The sequence below is a fragment of the Arachis ipaensis genome, chromosome B05, assembly GCF_000816755.2.
Source record: "Arachis ipaensis cultivar K30076 chromosome B05, Araip1.1, whole genome shotgun sequence".
NCBI lineage: Eukaryota > Viridiplantae > Streptophyta > Magnoliopsida > Fabales > Fabaceae > Arachis > Arachis ipaensis.
This window is the reverse complement of record NC_029789.2, coordinates 11,813,335-11,833,964: the sequence shown is the minus strand read 5'-3', so window position 1 is coordinate 11,833,964 and position 20,630 is coordinate 11,813,335. Positions and strand designations below refer to the sequence as shown.

General features: G+C 33.4%; 4 protein-coding genes across 4 annotated transcripts; 1 reads left to right on the top strand and 3 right to left on the bottom strand.

Moving 5' to 3' along the window:
* On the bottom strand, positions 1,941-17,169 carry LOC107642924 (D-2-hydroxyglutarate dehydrogenase, mitochondrial). The gene is made up of 16 exons (XM_016346433.2): positions 17,031-17,169; positions 7,242-7,374; positions 6,826-7,157; positions 6,639-6,740; positions 6,484-6,531; positions 6,080-6,150; positions 5,589-5,707; positions 5,332-5,427; positions 5,147-5,256; positions 4,439-4,519; positions 4,182-4,282; positions 3,590-3,698; positions 2,809-2,914; positions 2,561-2,646; positions 2,347-2,472; positions 1,941-2,257 (listed from the first exon to the last, which is right to left on the bottom strand). The coding sequence occupies exons 2-16, from the start codon at positions 7,333-7,335 to the stop codon at positions 2,168-2,170; spliced, it is 1,671 nt and encodes a 556-aa protein (XP_016201919.1). The 5' UTR covers positions 7,336-7,374; positions 17,031-17,169; the 3' UTR covers positions 1,941-2,167.
* On the bottom strand, positions 7,714-8,601 carry LOC107640156. The gene has a single exon (XM_016343706.1). It carries the CDS (start codon positions 8,599-8,601, stop codon positions 7,714-7,716), a length of 888 nt encoding a protein of 295 aa, XP_016199192.1.
* LOC107640155 (ATP-dependent DNA helicase pif1-like) lies at positions 8,674-10,284 on the bottom strand. Its single transcript, XM_016343705.1, has 3 exons — positions 10,092-10,284; positions 9,178-9,379; positions 8,674-9,106 (listed from the first exon to the last, which is right to left on the bottom strand). Exons 1-3 carry the CDS (start codon positions 10,282-10,284, stop codon positions 8,674-8,676), a joined length of 828 nt encoding a protein of 275 aa, XP_016199191.1.
* LOC107642923 (CDK5RAP1-like protein) lies at positions 16,944-20,125 on the top strand. The gene is made up of 3 exons (XM_016346431.2): positions 16,944-17,347; positions 17,606-18,663; positions 19,363-20,125. The coding sequence occupies exons 1-3, from the start codon at positions 17,082-17,084 to the stop codon at positions 19,863-19,865; spliced, it is 1,827 nt and encodes a 608-aa protein (XP_016201917.1). The 5' UTR covers positions 16,944-17,081; the 3' UTR covers positions 19,866-20,125.

Here is a 20,630-nt window from a genome sequence, read left to right as displayed (position 1 = left end):
AATTTCAATTGTCTATGTCCTCACTTTCTAAAAGTACCGGAAGAGACTAAAATTTTGTGTTTCGATTTTAATTTCAATCTTTGACCACCAACATGATATTGAATCCCAATTTTTTAATCTTAAATTTTGCAAACAAACACATCATCCTTACATAACAGACAAAAGTGTGGCGCCAAATTTGGAAGCATTGAAAAGGCAACATTGTAGTCCATAATTTCATATCTTCACCCTTTTAATTTCTTCCAAATTAAACCATTGGTAGGAAGCTGGGGAAATTCATATCAAAAGAGATCTCTATAGATAGTGATGTTCATCATGAGATTTGAATAGGAGGAGTGATCCAATAATGGTAGGTCATGTATAGATTTGTTGATGAGTAACCACAACCACAAGTATTTCACGCATGAACCACACGCTCTCTTATCATTCATTCATCGTCAAAAGTTCAAACTAGACCTCGGCTATGGAGATTGTGAATATATGATAATTCAGTCAAGTTGTCAAGTGAAATAATATCCCAAAACATACAGCTAGCTACACAATCATTAGGATTAGAATAAAAATCACCAAACTTTTTTTTTTCTAAAGTAACAACAAGTAATTGAAATTAAATTATTGGAACTTTTCATTAAATAAATGCAAGTACATTCAGACACACAAGAGTTTCACGAGAAAGCTGAATTTAACTTGAGCGAAACTTAATTTAAGAAAAGTGACAAATCAAAGAAGAAAAGTAAAAGTGGTCTGGTTATTATATACAAAAGCGTTCTTTTTATTCTAACCCACCAATATAAATCCAAAACTATTAGAATCTCAAATTTGTCGGTCTTGAAAATAATATAGTTCAAGACTTTCAGGCTCAAGCTGAGTTGACCTGTTGACCAAAATATACATAAAAAAGAAGAAGAAAAAACTGTGTTGACCTGCTATAGAAATAAAGCTCTCACTTCTAGGGCTAAGTTTCTTATTATTTACCAAATTCAAAACTGAAATATTACTTAAACCAATCAATATAAAATTGTATAGGTTTACTAATGAAAATATAGCATCAATGAATTGCATAAGGCAGGGTGAGTTTTGAATAAAGTAGAAAGTAGCCTCTATTTCTTCTTATCTGTTCCCTGGAGCAAAAAACTGACCAAACAACAAATCAATGAAGTGGTAATAAGAAAACTGGGACACCAGTGACACCACCCCATTTTTTCAATGAAAAAGAACTAACACTAGTAATTTATTTATTTTACTTTCTCACTATCTATCATATGTGGATTGAGCACTAATAATAAAAAGTTAGTAATGACTTTAACATTTTGAATTTGGCTTATTTCTAAGGCAATTAAGGGTAGAAGATAAGCATATATTCTAGGCGTGTTTAGTGGAAAGCTCGTATCTACATTTGTTCATAGGGAAATTAAAGGCGAAACACCGCATGAAAGTCTCAATGTTGAAAACTAAGTAATTAATGGTCTGCCCTATGTTATGGACTTGTGGCTTCTAGAACATGCTGTTGGAGGAGAAAAGATAGTAATGCAATAGAAAAGAAAATTTTCTTTATAAAAAAAACTTAATTAGATGATAGGTTGGAATAAAAGGTATATACTCATCTTTGTTCTCACCTTTATTTAATTATCTTTTCTTTGACCGAACACACTAACAAATCTCAAGCTTAACCAAAAGGTCTCTAATTCTCTATATAAAGTAATGCATGAAGCAATGAATCTAGTCTTAAACCCTAAATCTCAAAACACTCTAAAACTAAAAGTGATTCCCTTCGCATTAACTTGCTCCCGTTCTTTTTCCATGAGATTTATAGCAAAGTGCTTTTCTTGCTCTTAATAAATTCTTCTATACCTCACCTTAGAATGAAAGGTTCCACATTTATACTAGGAGGAAAGACTTTGCACAAAATATTCCCGAAACAGCCAATTAAGGACTCACAATTGACCTAAAAAAAAAAAATTCAATTATTTAATCATTATGCTAATCCTAGTTTCATGTTCTATCAAATTCATGGACCATAAATTTATTTAGTATAGTAGTATTATTTATTATTTACAGTGCAGCAGTGTTGTTGAGTCAAATATGAGGAGACAGCTCCACTGTACTTGCATCATCTCAATTTAAAGAAGTCAAATATGAAAACAAGATTAAGTTACACATGTAAGACTCATGAAATGGAAGAACAAGGAAGAACTTTATATGGGTTGAGTATGTGATTGGGGTCCAACAATTTCTTGATTGAAGTCATCACTTTCACCTGTCCAATAGTTAAGACAAGACATTCAATGCACAGTTAAGTTTACATTCTCAAATAGAAAACACAAGTAGATGCAATACAATACATACAGTTTCTGGTGACTTGCTGTAGAAAATCTTGTTAGCTTTCATTAGTCCAAGGCCATGCTCAGCACTGATACTACCATGATGCTTAGATGTCCATTCATATACAAAAGGCTCAATTTGTGATAAAATCTGCAAAGTTTTAATATTTTGATTATTCATCTAAATTGAAGACAAGGACTTCATAACCAAATAGTTCATTTGTGTTTGATCTTGCTACCTTATCATCATACTGAGGGGTAGAGACATTTAAATGCAAATTACCATCTCCAAGGTGACCATATCCAACTACATTTGCATCATTACCTACAATTCGGATTATTTTAAGACGGTAATAACAGCTGATAACATACTCTGTTTGTGTAAAATCTTTAATTATAAATACGGATTCTTAGGAAAAAAATCTAGGAAAATAAAAATAAACATGCTTGTGTAATCCATTTACTCTGCTGATTTATACTCTCTTACCTAATCTTGAGCGCATTTCTTCAACAAGATTATACATCTTTTCAACAGGTATCGATAAATCATACTTGTAAACTGCTCCTGCTCGCATCAGTGCCTCTGGTATTCCCTGGGATGTTAAACTGAAATTTCATCTACCGACGACAAACCCTTGCTAAATAAGCATAAGAAAGTAGTTCTTTTGACCAAAATTTAATTTCCATTTTTTCCCCTTAAATAATAATAGTAATAATAAAAGCAAATGATTTAGTTTCCACAGCATTATAGCCAATAATAGTAAAAGAAGCAACTAAGGGGCCATGCTGGAAAGCATCCACATGGGCTAAGAATCAACTGGTGAAATCAGAATAAACACTAGCAACTTAGCCAATGAAAAACAAAGGAATAAAGACAAGCAATTTAGAAGGAAGCCCATACCATTTAAAAGAGTAAAAGTGTAAAAGCATCTGGAAAGTTTGAACTGAAATATGCTCTAACAATATGAAGGAGCCAATAGATGGTTTTTGTAGGAATGCAAGTGGATAAGTGGACAGGCACATATATAATCTCACAATAGTGACTCTATTATATGAAATCGGTATACAAATTCGAAACGCAAGTTGTATAGCTGACCTAAAAAATACAATTCAAAAGAGGTAAAAGCACTGCCACAAAAGTTTGTAAAACAAGCTCATAGAATAACATCAATAAGAAGAAAAGCTATGCACGACTATACAATTTATCATTAATTTTGAACAGCATAATCTATTCCACCAAAATGGAAAATCATGGAGTGAGAAATGACCTCACGCAGAAGCCAAAAAGATGATGCTTGGTTTATGTCCTGTGCAAGAGCACCATCAGATATCAATTCATTTTCCATGGAGCCAAGTAGGAATGCTTCAAGCTTCTGTCTGGAAATATAAAAAATTCAAATTCAAAATAAAACTGAAACATACATCAAACGTGGATGATTAAAACATAGACTACACACTTAGAATTTACATCTAAACCAAACAGACATATTAAGTAATAAAATAAATAAAATAAAATAAAATGTTAAGAAACATGGCGAAACACATTCAGAGGTTAATGGATAGAACTCTTTATTAGGATAACACAAGTATATATATAGAGAGAGAGAGAGAGAGAGAGAGAGAGAGATAGAATTCATTAGGTTGATCAGCAGAAGCCTGAGATGAGAAGGAAGAAAAATTCAGCATTAAAAAGATACACTAACATTGCAAATTGAATGAATTCCGTTGAGGAATGGATTACCTACATTACAATTTTTAAAGAGGCTTTTTATAGATGAAAATTCAGAACAAAGGATGCCAATATAATTTATTCTACTAATATAAGCAAAACTAATCAAAATAATTGGGTGAGAAATTCACTTGTCTGAGGATTCATCACTGCCAGTTGTCTCAATTAGCACATAAAAGTTATGCAGTGACGTAGGTAATGGATTGCGAGCACCTTCCAAATGATTTAAAACCTGTTAGAAACCAAATCAAATCAGCACGACTAGGATCCAACAAACAGAGGCAATCACTAAGTCCTAATAATTTTCTCAGAAGTAGGACAGCTATAATGCATTTATTAATAGCAAATTAGCAATCAACATAGACAGTCACAAATCTATAAAGATTACCAAATTCATAGCATTGCTATCTAAGAATTCGAATGCTGACAAAATCTCCCCAAGTTTCCTCCTTGCTTCCTGTAGCAGTTTCTGAAATGCAAAAAGAACCAGAAATAATCTGGTCAGATGTATGCCTGTTTCAAACTCACACAAAAGGGAAGCATATATAATATATATATATAAAATCAACTGAAAGAGTCTACTAGTCACCAAAATTCATACAAACATCAGATAATAGTTAGCAGTATATATGAGTTAAAAAAAATGAATACAATAGGTAAACTTATTCAAGAATTTCACCTAATTGGTAACATTAAGCTTATACAGAACAGTTTGTCAATGGAGACCTACTTTTCTCTTGCCTATATCAAGGCACACAAAACAAAGCAATTCATGATTTCAGATTCAGGACCCTTCATCTTCATTATAAAATTCTATCTTACAAAAGAAGAAATTCATTAAGAACATGAGAAGAAAATTATAATGAATTTCGACAAGCTTCCTCAATGAAAAAGGTAAAAAAGATAAAGAATAATGAACAAAAATCAGAGCCTCACAATTCCTGAATATAAAATTGCCAATTTCAAAAAAGGGCAATCAATTAAGGTAACCGCATGGGATAACATAATCTATGAATGCAAAAACAAGAACAAAACAATGATAAGTTAAAAAATTCAGTAAGAAAAATAAATTTAAAAATAAGAACATTGATCATGCCTGGCAACTGCTATAATCCTTGCAAGCAAGAAAAGCCACATTTACTGAAGATAATTTTGGTGGGGTAAGTATCGAAACCTTAGTAACAATTCCCAAGGAACCTTCACTTCCTACATCATTTGTAAGTTAAGTTACAAATACATCTATCATTAGGTTCCAGACTTGCATAATTGTTAACTAGATACCTATAAATAGATGTTTCAAATCATATCCAGTATTATCTTTGCGCAATGTCTTAAGCATGTCAAGTACAGTACCGTCTGCTAGAACAGCTTCAATACCTGCTAGGCAGTAAAAATCATTGGTGGTTTCACCTTTCAACTGAACTCCATTTATTCATCCAGATTTATACATTGACTTTGGAAGTATAAAACTCAAATAACATGCAACGATGAACATTTTTGAATAGTGGAGTTTAACAGGTTACAAGTATTCCTTTTACCAAGTACATTTCCATGAAGGGATCCATATCGAAGAAGACGCAACCCGCCAGCATTAGTTGAAACATTTCCACCTATCTGGCAACTCCCTTTTGCACCTAAGTCTAGTGGCATAATAAATCTGAATGAAAAGTGTACACCACTTAAATACAGAAAGCATATGTCAAGGTTATAAGCTAATAACTCAAATAGGCAGAGAGGGGAATCAATCATCTAAACTTTCAAGACCTAGGCTGTGACACTGCATTTGCACAACATTGAGATTGGAGAACTCCACTAATAGCATAATTTTGTCAAGCAAACACCCAAAACTAAATTTAGAAATATTAATGTAAAATATTGAATCAAGATAACATATTTGGTTAAATTCTTCATGAAAGAGGAGCCAACATAAGTGTCTAAATAATATTAATAAAAAAAAAAAAACAAAGACTGCTATGAAATTAATATATAAGTTACAAATGACAGTGACTTTATGCATGAAAACTATTACCCTTCATTGTCCAGGAATGATATTATATTTTCCAATATGCACCCTGCTTCACATACCAATATACCGCTAACCTGAAACATGCATTGGCAAAAACCTCAGGTTAAGTATTCAAATCCGTAACTTGGGTTTTCAAAATCTTTTCACAAGAAATAACTTTGCAGCAATCTATCTGCAGCATTCATTATGGAGTTTTCTGAACACGTAATAAGCTATCCCAATATAAAACCATAAACTGAAGTTTCATCTTGGTAGGAAGCGAATAGATATAAGAAAGACAGCCTGATTTTCTTTTTTAATGCTGAAATGCCCGCAAAACTAGTGAGAAAAAGGCACATTGATAAACATATACAAACAGAAGAAGGGAACTCATAGCCTATATGTCTCCCAAGAAATAAATGGTCTACCTTGTCGAAGGATATGATTTTACTCATAGCACTAAGACTGACAACAACCTGCAGCAATAGATTATAGGAAAAAGTTGTCAGTGTACTAAGTACGATGAGCCCCATCATTCTTTCAAGGGAAAAAAGAATAACATGCTTAATGAACTCCATCATACTTCATCAAAAACAGGTACACTTCCACCTACAAGACCAGTGTTACCACCTTGGGGAACGACAGCCAGACATCTGAAGTTACAGTATTTAAGAATCTCAGAAACCTGCAGAAGCAAATACACATAGCCATGACAATTTGGATATGCTTCAATGAACCAAAGTAATTGTTGATTCTATTAAAAGAAGAACCTGGTCAGTGGTGCGTGGCTGTAGAAGGAGCTTACTGGAGCCTTTGTATTTACGCATCCAATCAGTGTTTGCAGTGATGAGCTTTTCATCATCCTGAATGACATTCTTGGCACCCAATATCCCCTCAAAGTATCTAACATCTTCATCATTCAACTTTGAGAATTTGGGGTTCCTCTGAACCAACACAGAAGCTGAACCATAACATCTACTCTGAATATTAACACCCCATTGCCTAGTTTTCAGGGAACTTGCTAACGGGCTGAAAAAGGACACAATTTTATGCTCCCCGTGAACATTGTTGCGCTGTAGCTGCTTCCAGCATGCATCAATTCCTGTCCCCGAGTAAAAACAGAGCACCGTTAAAAAAACAAAAGCGATTGAAAACGGGAGAATTATATATGAATGAGAAATGTGACCAGAAGGAGAAGAGGAGAGTGGTGGGTGTGGGTGGCCTTGACGATTGATTAAGGTAACAAGGCGAAGTGTGGCTCTGCAGTTCCGATTTACCATCTTGGAACTTCAGCTTCTGTTGCAGATCGTTGTTATCAGCTAAACACGATTCATATCATGTGTATCAGTCTATGTAGGTGTACCGTGTACGTAATATTTTTAAACAATGATTGAAAAATAAATAAAAATCAATTTTTAAATTATTACTAGTATATGAATCCGTGGTCAGCACGAAAAAAATTATAAAAATAAAAAAAAATTATATCTTTTGATATTTTAAAAAAAACACAAAATAATTATTATGTTAAGAAATTTATAAAATTATTATCAAAATCAAAATTTAACTTAAAAATAGTAAATAATAATTATTTTACACTTTTTTAAAGTAAAATAATTATACATTGATATAGAATTTAAAATAAAATCAAAATGTTTATATTAGAATTCTATTTTTTTAAATACTTTTCTATAAACAATATTGATGGTTGAATTTGCAGACATTCCTACGTGATTCATAAGTAAAACTTTTAAACTTCTCTTACTCTTAACTCTTGAAAGTGCCACATATAGTTGGCTATGTGTAAAAACTAGTTTGGGCAAGTACAATCTAACATGAAATAAAGTTTGTCTCTGAGACTTATTAATTGTCATGGCAAACGATACTATTATGGAAGACTGTCTTTGTTGGAATCTAACTGGGACGGTTTCATTTGTTGGTACCATATTTATTCTTGAAGTCAAAGCAATATGACCAACATTGTTATCCGTTAAGACTTCACATTCTATGACATGATTTCCAAGCTTCCTAATTTGTAGCCTTGTACCATTACAAAGACCACTGGATTGGTCAATATTCCTCAGTAACATCACCGGATCACCAACCTTGAGTATTAATTTATGTGGAGGCAAAGTAGAGTAATTTATGCTATTCAGTAATTTAGGATCATAGAGATCTAGTTGACTCTCCATATTCCTTTTATCCATACAAATCGAATCCGAACTAAGATATAATTTTTTTCCTCCAGGAATGATAGTCATCAGATGGTTGTTGACCTCTTCAATGATGTCCAGCATGAGAGCCAGTATAGTTCTTGCTTTGAAAAAATCCTTTGAGGACATGTTATCTAAAATATTTGGATAAGAAAAATGAACCAACTCATCAAATGCCTGGTCCGAAGAAGGAGTAACAATATCTCCTTGACGACATATCTCAGATTCACCATCCATATTGTCACATGTTAGACCATCACAAACTTTCAATAACCACTCACCAAATTGCTCTGTCTCATCTTGATCTGAAGCAATCGTCCCTACAGAGAGTCTCATGTTTTTTGTTAGTTTGAGCACCTGACAAAACTTCCAAAGGTAAGACGAATTCACGGTTGAATGAACGATATCTTATCTTGATTCTCGTGAAATGATAGGAAGAATTTGTCTAAAGTCTCCACCTAGTACAACCACTTTTCCTACAAAGGGCAAATCTTTGTTATATGTTGGAGAAAACCTCATGATATCACCTAAGCATTTATCAAGCGCTTCATAACAGTACCTACTAACCATTGGAGCCTCATCCCAAATTATAAGTTTGGCTTTCAACAGCATCATTGCTTGAAGAGAACCAGGTTTGATGTTACATAAAGAATCCTCAGTTATATTCAGCGGTATTTTGAACCTTGAGTGTGCCATTCTTCCATTGGGAAGAAGTAAAGATGCAATACCACTTGAAGCAATGTTTAACACAATATCACCCCTTGAGCGAATCTCAGCAGACATAAGGTTCCAGAGAAATGTTTTTTCAGTACCCCCATAACCATACACAAAGAAAAAACCCCTTCATCATAATACACAACTGTAACAATTTTATCGAATGCATATTTCTGCTCAGGTGTTGCGATGGCTAACATGTTTGAGGCATTTTTCTTTAAATCATCCCTGTTAAAGTTTAGCTCTTCCCTGATAACCCTTTCGGTTAACAATGAACTATCAACTTCAATTGCTAAAGGCATAGGAGGATAGTATTTCAAGGTTTTACCATAAGAATGTAAGATCTTGTCTATATCCATTAAGCACAACTGATTAATCTCATCCTCTGACATGGTTAACTCTGCATATTATACGATACTGTAAAAATTCAATCAAACTAAAAATGATCAATAATGAAGAACTTTTATAATTACAATTATAAAAACCCACCCCTCATGTTCATCACGGTTCTCTTTCGATACAAAATATCATCTAAAAGTTCATGCCAACATCTATTCCAGACATGTTCTGGTCTTGAGATATTGTTGGATGTTAATAGAATAACAAATAACCTTCTAACATATGATCCTGAGGCCCACGAGCTTGCTTCCTTAATTGCATCCATGAATTCTCTGTCATCTTGCAAGAGTCCAAGGACGAAGCATGCATCTCTATACGTAGCATAAAGCCATAAATTGTTCCTCCTACTGTTCTTATATCTCAAAAATTCATACATCCTCTTTGAGTATTCAAAAGAAGTCGTTGGTAATATTCTTCGGTATTTACTGCAAAAAAATTGGTTAAAATCCCACTTTTAAATAGCTAAATGGATTAGGCTATGCGATTTCAATTATTATGTAGCTACACATCCGCATAAGATTAATTTTTCTAAAAAATATAGAACAATTCTAAAATTGTGTAATCTACAGATTATAACTGCTAAAAGTTATTTGAACATTTGTTTTCTAGTGTAGATAAATCGAATAAAATAGACGTGGGGTACATGCTGTTAAGATTTTAAATTTAAATCGTCAAATAAATAAGATCGAAATTGAATATAAACTCGTCATTACCTGCAGGTACATGAGTCAACCTTCCAATTGTGAAGCCTTGCTTTCGAGGAAACCACTTTGAAGCATCGTCCTTCCAAACAAACTTGGTTGGAAACTCAGCATAAGTCAGACCTCGAGCATAGGGATATGACATGTTCGCCGCCATCCATCCCAAAAACATAGACTTGAGATATTGCTCTTTCGACGATATCATTCACATTAGAAATTTCACTATAAACCACAGGTTGCTCATCCTCCAAATGGAATGGAAGTCTAATCACAAATGATTTTTTCTCTTGGATTTCGTATCCAAATAAACCAGACTGCCTCATATGCCGAAATGTACCTACAATCGTAGTAATTCCTAATTTTGTCAACAACTTGTGTGGCTTCTGACGGATCACCAGCGTTGTATAGGGTAGTTGTTACGCGGTCATTGCTCTTATGTACATACTTAAACAGATACTTAATAGAACTTGTTTGGCATGTGTATTCCACATTTATGTGACACCCGAACTTGAGCAACAATTCTGGATTATAAGCAACAATGAACCTATTGTCTAGTACACATTCCCTTCTCTTCACTGTTCGACCGTTATTAGTACGCCTATATTTGGAAAATTCGGCTTCATCAATGAGTGTTCGCTATCTAAACTCTTTGGGATAAAACTTTAAACAGGATCCATTCTTCATGCAAGGTGAATTCTTGTTGTACGGACCTCATAGACAATGTACCGTGTAATTTTGAACAGCTCCATGTAGATTTGGCCTTTCATTTTCATCAAGAATCTTAGCTGTTATATGTTTATCTATGTCATTTGGTGTTTGTGGCTTGAACTTGATACTCATGAATAAAAGAATATGTGCATGCGGAATCCCTCTCTTTTGAAACTCTATAGTGTAAATATTTGAAAATTGAAAAAGACAAATGAGAAAAACATTACAACATAAGATTTTAATAAGGTGTTGTATAAACACAGACTTACATCCCAAAATTTTGCTAAAGATTTTTTCCTCTTTTAGGTCATCAATCAAACCATCAAGTTTGATCTTGAAAACTCGACACAATATATCAAGGCGGTCTTCTACTTTCAATCCAATGGGAGTGACTTCTCTTTTTATCTCATCCCATTCAGGGTTATAGGTCATAGTGATAAAATAGTTAGGATATCCTGCATATCTACAAATTACAAATGCATCTTTACAATTATTCATCATGTACCTAGGTCCACCGGTAAAAGTATTGGGAAGAATGATTCTTTTGCCAAGCCTTGCAGCATCTACATCCCCGTTTATAAGACTTTCATGCAGACATTTGTATTTATCAACCCTCAACTGTGGTTGTTTATACCTAAAGAATTTTAACCTCTCTGATTTTACTATTGTGTAGGCATCTACTAGAAACTGTTGGAATAATCTCTTTGATATCAGAATTAACAGAGATTCACCCGTCCTTTTTTGTATGTAGTTGAAAAGCAAAGAATTGTTACAAAGTGATTGTTTTGTTTTTCTTTGTAGGCCTAGCGGAGATAGAATCTGATGTTGCAATACCCAAACAAAATCCATTCTCCCCATACAGAAACAACAATGGATATTGCAAGGCTAAATAAGATGGGTGAAAAATATTAATCTGTTGGAGCTTTTTAGTTTGACTCTCTATAATAATATCTCTATCTTTGCTTAGTTGTTTGACATCACCAACAATCAATGCAGCCACTTCAGATGCAGATGGTAAGTTGTATGTCCTGTCATCTGTAGTCCTTTTACTAATCAACTTAAGCTTTATATTTGTGCAATTTTTCTGTTGGTACCTATCTCTTGCATAGCAAAAACTCTTTACCAAACTATTATATTTTTCTAGCATGTTTCTTAATATTGCCACAATTTTCTTATCCTGCTCATTTATAGCTTCATTGGAACTGCACAAAATAAAAACAATAAATTTTATGTTATTTTCTCTCACAGATAAAAAATAACTAAAATATTTGACTGGTTGCATGAAAATTATCGAAGTGTGTCTATCTGAATATCAATCTCATTTTCTGTGTCATAAATATATAGTTGGGCAAATGTTGGTTGCAGATTATTCGGAGGAAGTAAGCTACCAATACTATGGTAGTTTTGACCCCCCCCCCAGACTTAAAAATTGGAGGAGCAGTCCCATTGTTCACCCCACGGTCAATTTTTTTGGCTATTGATGTAAAACAAAACATTGAATTAAATGCCTTTATATTTTTTAGAAAATGAATACTTCTTTGATCTCCACCAGTATGAAGTTAAATGAGCTCATCAGGAGGCACAGAAAGTAGAGGAAGCTCGATCTTTCCTTCCATACAACATAATGAAAACTTTGGTTGGAGCGACTGTTTGAATTCAGCAAGCCTTTCTTCAGACCACATCTATGCTTTACAGTGTTGACATTGATAAATAGGATTTTCTATATCCCACACATCTGCCGAATGAACTCTCTTTAGATACTCAGTTGTCATACCGATGCAATTTAGTCCAGGATGTACACAAAGATGCAAATAAACATATAGATAAAATTTTTACATACCGTCTAAAGTTTTTGAGGATGGTATAAAATTATCTTCTATATTCACATCCGACATTGAATATCATAACCATTCAAATGGTTTCAACAGCAGAAACCACATACATTTAACTCTTTCACAATCTCAGTACAGGTCCGTCCGAATAGAGCTGCAGTCTCCTTATCGAACACAATAAAAGTTATTGTAGCAGTACCATAAAAAACTAATAAATTCAACTTATGTGCTTTTTTTATTCAAAAACATCAATTAACACTTGGTCTGTCACCCTTTAGTTACAATAAAATCATAAAAATTATATTCAACACAATTTAAATGCTCAAACACAATCTTTTTAGGCTTATCAATTTTCTAGATTTTAGTCTAGTAGAGGAGACTTTGGTATAAAATTGTTGTAGGTATATGAATTTTTTCTATGCACTCTATCTCATTTTGCCATTTTTTTATATGGATAGACAATATTTTCATCGATCAAAGTAGTTTTTGTTTTTAATAAATTGTTCTCTTATTGTCTACTAATTGTTGGTATTAAGCTAGATATTACTAAATAAATTAAAAAGAGACATAATCAATTACATAACTTTATTGCTTTTTATGAAAGAATTGCACAAATAAGTCCAATTATAGTTGTACCTATCAACCACATTATTCACGTTCTTATTACAGCCATCGTTGAAGTATGTATCCGCATTAGCTTATTCCTTCACGCTGCAAACACAAGATTTATACCACCAACTTAGAACGGGTTCTAACATTAAAAATAGTGGCCAGAACAACATAGAATCCAACCTACATAGGAACAGTTTGAAAGTCCAAAAAACAATGAACCAAACATAAAAAAGTAGTTTTCTATAAGGCACTCACATCCACAGCCGCACGTAACTCCTTTATTGTCTTCCTCTCAGTGGAATATAAAACCTCATCTTCATTAATATACACCGGTTTGCCAGAAAGCACAGACAGATACTGCGAGATCTCTTTATAGTACACGCTACTTATCAATCACAACGCCATAAAAATACAGTCAATATACACAACCATAAATAATTCACAATATTGGTACAATATCTTTTTTGAAGCATCACAATCTCAGGAACATCTGGATTTATCAAGAGCCTGGTACCATACATAATGTTCTGTAAAATATTGGTACCTATATACAATAATTATTGCTTAAATGAGTTGTACAATTATACATGACAGAAAAATTATCGAATGAAAAGTAACCAAAAGTGTCCTTAGATTTAAAAAACCAACTATAATCTACTATGAACCTAATTAATTAGTAAACATTTTTTATTTTAGCAATGAGCTATACAAAAAATATTTATTGTAAATATAAAATAATAAAAAATATTATATAATAACAAAAATATAGCTTGAAATTATATATTGATTAATTAATTGTTGAGTAAATTAACATAGAATTTACAATAAAAAAAAATAAAAAATTGGTGATACAATTTATCCACGTGTATATAATAATATTTTTTATCATTTCAAATTTTAATTTCTAGAACGCCAGCCATTTGCCGGAATTGTTATTACTATTTTCTATAATTTCACTTATAATTCCACATGATCAAAAGTTTTAAACACAAAACACAGTACTTATAATTTTGCTTCCACGACATCTAGTATCACACTCTAAAATTTAAAAATAAAAAAATTACTATTATATATAACATCATACCATAAAATTTTAAAACTAAAAATACCTATTGAATCGCATCCCAATAATTAGTAGAAATAGCTACAATAAAATATAACCATTCGATAGTGGTAAAATCCTCACATACCTAAAAATTTCTTACTCTTGCAAATTGAAAAATAACTACCGGTAACTGTTGCTCATCCGCTGCCACAAGACCCTTGATCTGATCCACTATCTCTCCAAGAACAGCAATATTAAGTTTTAAACTGCAAAGAAAATGTAAATTATTTAGAAAATAAAAAATTGCTTATATAAACATATTAAGTGTTGAGTAAGGGCATCGAAAAAATACACTCCTCATTCTCAATTTGAATGACCAACATGTCAATAAGTTTGCCATCCTTCACATATTTTCTTTCACCCTCTACACCGGTCATAACTCCAGCAACGTTTAAAATAAATATCAAACAGAAGATTGTGCACAAATCACCCGTCTTAGTGATATTTTGTCATAAAAACAAAAGAAAAATCAACTTATGTACTTGTCATAAATCATACACTTACCAAACAAAAAAGGATGTTGAGGAGAGTATCCCATAATTTTTCTAAAAGGAACCAACTTAATACTATATAACGGCATTGCATCATAAAAAGAGGATAAGATAGTAGTTCTTTTTTAAAAAAATAATCGAAAATGATGTGATGTTGTGCGGTACAACCCACAGTTATTGCTATCTCCAAAGTATGTAAAAATATACATAGCCCCCTCCGATATCAATGATTCGAATACAGATATCAGATCCTTATCTACAGAAATATGCATAGTTGTTTCCTATTTTTTTTACAAAATAAAATATTTTATTATTTACTTTCTACACACAGTACCATTGTCCAACTAAATAAACGAACAAAATTTATATAAAATATTTCTTTCAACAAAAATAACTGAATAAATAAAAAATATGATTTAATTCCAAAATATTAAATATTAAGTATTAACTAACAGATTTATATTCACCCAAAAGGAAGAATATACATATAATAGATTCAAATATTTAATACTTTAATGTATAATATCATTATATTTTACACAAAAATTTAATTATATATTAACACAATAATTAAAATAAGATCTGAATCCATGACTTCCTTGCAGCAGTTCACCTCCATAAGTTACAGATAGGAAGCATCCCGGTGCGATAGCGATCTGAACGACAATAATATCAGTGAAAGTCTCCTCTTGCCGGTCCGCTATCTAACCTCTCTGGTCACATTAGCATCTCTCATCTTCATAGACCTCCTCACCGGCACAATTCCATCATCATCCCGTCGCCGTATAAGCAACCAGTCTTCTCATCTTTGCCGTTCTGAAGTTGCCAGTGCCAAGATACCGTTCTCCATTACTGGCGTATATGCTTGCTTGCTGAGAGAGAGAGAAGACCCAAAAAGACTAAAAGAGGACTTTAGGTGCGAGTTGAAATTAATTGTATGAGATCCGGGTAGGTTTTCTATCTGTCCAGTTTGGAATCGGGATTAGTCTCCATAGGCCCATGTTTTGTTAAGATGCAATGGAGGCAAGCAAGCCAACATGGTGTAGGCCCTACTTTTTTATTCCTTTTTATTATAATTCACAAGTTCTATGCTTTGTTTGATTGTTGTATAAATTATAAATTTACATTAGGCCACCTAGAAAATTAATTTATTTTACTTATGTTTTAGAATGAGTTTAATTAATAATTTGTTATATAAAAAATTACAATTGATATAATAAAATTAATCAAGTATTATATACTATAATAAATTACATTGATATTTAAATATCTAATCAAATTAATTAGTTGATATAATTAAGTTATATCAAAACACTTAAAAATACACCGTTCTTAATTAAATACTATCTATACTATATAAACCACATTTAAATCCATTTTTCCGTGCGCATATAATTTAAAGTAATTTACAATTTATTTGATTGAATATTATAATATAAAATAATTTATAAATTAACATTAATTCATATATAATATATAATTAAATTTAATAAATTTAATTAGAATAAACAATAAATTATTTATTTTATTTTAGACTTTATAAATAAAAAAACCAATTGACTAATATAACGAATTACAATTAATGTAGTATAATTAATTAAGTAATATAAATTATATTAAATTATATAGATATTTAAATATTTAATCAAATCAATTGAGTAAATAGTCAAATTGGTCCCCGAAAGATAACCCATTCTTCAAACGAGTCCCCGTAAGAAAAAGATAATAAAATTTGTCCGCGAAAAATTTAAAATTGGTAAAGTTAGTCCTTCCGTCAGTTGGATGATGACGTGGAGGGCTAATGCCACGTGTCACAATATGATTGGTTGACATGTCAGATCGGTGACACGTGGCACATGTCAGTGACACGTGGCATGCCACGTGGCACTTGATATGTAAAAAAGTTATTTATAATCAAAATAGTCCTTGAAAGTTCAGACGTAAGTCATTTTCATCCCTAAACTGTATTGAATAAATTGTATTGAATGAGTTAAAATAATTAAATCGAAAAATACTCTCCGAAGCATGCCACATCAACTCCATCATTAAGTGCAGAAATCCGATTTTTATATAATAGAGTATATTCAAGACTTTTATTTTTAACAATAAGGGATACGAAACGACAAGAAAATGTTGCGTTGTGAGGGATAGCGTTATGGTGGTAATCCACAAAGCGGAGCAGTAGAAGTAGCAGGGAAGAGACCTTATCCACCATATACCGGTGGCGGCAGCCTGCAGCGGCGGAGAGAACTCAATGGCGTCGTTACTTACATTTTCATCCATAATGAACCAACCTTTTAAGTTTCATCGTCCTCGTTTTACTCTCACAATCTTCAACTTCCACCGCCATTCTTCTTTCACTACCTCATCACCACGCCCACTCCCACTTTCTACTTTCAAGCTCACCGTCGCAAGCTCTTCGAGAAGCTTCTCTCGTTCCACCAAATTAGAGGGTCCCATTCCCTCACTCCCTCACTTCCTACCTCAAGCTACCCTTACCTCTTCCCAACCTCAATCCCTGTGAGTTACTTCTCTTCGAAATTCAATCTTTTTCTTTTTCAGTTCTCTGGGTATTTGTTTTGCCTTTTACTTCTGTCGAATTGAATTTGAATATTAATAGTAGGACGCATATATCTCTGTCACGACAACTATAAGCATAGTGTAAAAAAAAAGAGGAATTTTTGTTTTTGTATCCCCAATTGTAGAATTACAGGTTTAAATAAGAATAGGGATTAGGAATGGAAATAGTTTGCTTATTTTTTGTGTTTTTCCGAATAGTGTTGTACCAGACAACGAAGCTGCTTCGAAAGGTCGTATATACCATGAGACCTATGGATGTCAGATGAATGTTAATGATATGGAGATTGTCCTCTCCATCATGAACAATGCCGGCTATGGCGAAATAGTGAGTGTTCCTGAGAGTGCTGAAATAATATTCATTAATACTTGTGCCATTAGAGATAATGCTGAGCAGAAAGTGTGGCAGAGGCTTAACTATTTTTGGTTTCTTAAGAGGCATTGGAAGAGCAATGTTGCCACCGGAAGGTCGCAGTCCTTGCGCCCTCCGAAAGTGGTTGTTTTGGGATGTATGGCCGAGAGGTTGAAGGAAAAGATACTTGATGCAGACAAAATGGTTGATGTGGTCTGCGGTCCTGATGCTTATAGGGATTTGCCGCGGTTGCTGGAGGAGGTTGACTATGGCCAGAAGGGGATCAATACTCTTCTTTCCCTTGAGGAGACGTATGCCGATATTAATCCAGTTCGGATATCCAAGAACTCGATTAGTGCTTTTGTCTCTGTGATGAGGGGTTGCAACAATATGTGTTCATTCTGTATTGTGCCATTCACAAGAGGCAGAGAGCGATCACGCCCTGTGGATTCCATTGTGAAAGAGGTGGCAGAGCTCTGGAAAGAAGGCGTGAAAGAAGTAACACTTCTAGGGCAGAATGTGAACAGCTATAATGATGCATCCGGCATTGAGAAAGAGGTTGAACCAGGCTCCAACTGGAAATTTAGTGATGGGTTTTCCAGCATTTCTAAGGTGAAAACAATGGGTTTAAGATTTTCTGATCTGTTGGACCGACTCTCCTTGGAATTTCCTGAGATGCGATTCAGATTCACTTCTCCACACCCTAAAGATTTTCCGGATGAATTGCTTTATCTTATGCGAGAAAGACATAATATATGCAAACTGATACATTTACCAGCACAAACTGGAAGTAGTACAGTTCTTGAGAGGATGAGACGAGGATATACCCGAGAAGTTTATTTGGAGCTTGTACATAAAATTCGCAGCATTATTCCAGATGTGGCCTTGAGCAGTGATTTCATCTGTGGTAATATGCCTTTCAAGTTGCTCCCTTTCTATTCGTTAGTTTTTGGCTTTCTATAAAATTTCTGCATGAGAGATCAAGTTTTGCGTTTGTCACTTTTTTCTTTAATTTCATAATCATGTTGTATCTAATGCTGACCTTCTATTCTTGAGGCATCTAGATTTTTAGTTTTCATAAAGGAACGGAATACACAAATTCAACAGTTATGAATCCATCCAGCATATTTAGGAGGTGTAAAATTTTGTCAGCTGAAACCCTTGAGAACACTTTTTCGTTAACTTTCTACAACGAGTAATTGATAGAGAAGAGATTCTTGTTCCTTAAGAAAGGTCTATGGAAGTGGTGAATAAAATCTGCATTACCAAACATCAGCATCAACAATTAAGCCTTCTGTTTTTTTTGTTAGATGGAGTCTGCTACATAGATAAAGTGATGCCATCATGTGCTATCATATATATAATCCTCTTAATTGGCAACAGCATCATCATTGTCAAATATTTTGTTTCCTAATATATGATGGAACAGATGTATTTTGTTGAAAGTACAAAAGTCAAAAGGTAGATAAGCACGTTGCTAATTTAGCTACTTGTGTATGACTGTATGGTATTGCTACCCAAAACTTTAGGCTTTAGGGTTTTCTTTGCCACACCAATATTTAACTGCAGATTGATTCAATTCTTTCTATGTTTGGAATTCGAACAGGATTCTGTGGGGAAACAGAGGAGGAACATTTAGACACATTGAGTCTCGTAAAAGCTGTTGGTTATGATATGGCATTCATGTTTGCTTACAGCATGAGGGAGAAAACTCATGCCCACCGAAATTATGTCGATGATGTTCCTGAGGAAACAAAGCAGAGGAGGCTAACTGAACTCATTGAGGTTTTTCGTGAGAGCACGGGCAAGTGCTTTGACTCTCAGGTTGGAACCGTGCAGCTTGTGTTGGTTGAAGGACCTAACAAGAGAGCTCCGGATACCGAGCTTATGGGCAAGAGCGACAAGGGCCACAGGGTTTTGTTTGTCAATGTGCCAATACCAGACAGGGAAGATGTCAAGACACGGCGAAATCCTGTGGTTGGCGATTATGTTGAGGTGCGCATATCAAGATCTACAAGAGCATCACTCTTTGGTGAAGCGCTTGCTATCACCAAGTTGAGTTCATTTTACAATAATCTGGAAAAAGAAGCTGTTGCCTGCAGTGTATAGAGCCTTTCAGCATGAACAGCTTGACATGGAAATCTTTGCATAAATCCATCATAATTTTTTCCTTTACCTTGTTTTCATTTATTACACAACACATTTTATGTTAGAGAAAGATACAGCAAGGGAGTGGATTGTGCATTGCCAGTCTCTTTAAATTGTATTCTTTTTAAATCATCTCTTTGTAGCATATATTGCATATTTAGCTGTCTGTTTAAAACTTCCAAATAATGGTTGAGTTTATTTCTTGTAGCTTTCCTTTAAAACCATGATTTATGATTCGGCAACTGTCTGTCCCATTTTGGCAATCGATGGAAGAGTTCCGGTGACGATCACTTTTTGGCAACCGGGGGTGGAAAAAAATTTTGTTGTATATAAATAAAGGGTAAAAATGTAAAATTATCAATTTAAATATTATTAATATAGAATATATATTAAAATATTAATTTTATTTTAAAATTAAAGGTAAATACCTTTCTGGTTCGTGACTTTTTTTCTGTGAGATATATCGTACCCTAATCATCCTTAAACTTTAATCCGCCCCCACCCATTAATAAAACGGTCCCGTTACGTTACCAACAACATATCTGCCAACCTCTATCAACTCTTATTTATAACTGTGTTTCATGGAAGTGTCTTCATAGATGTGTCTAATAAAAATGTCTTTTTTATGGTTGTGTTTAATAGAAGTGTCTTTATAGATATATTTTCTGGATATGTCTCTTTATATATGTATTTAAAATATAATAATTAATTATTGTTGACAATAAA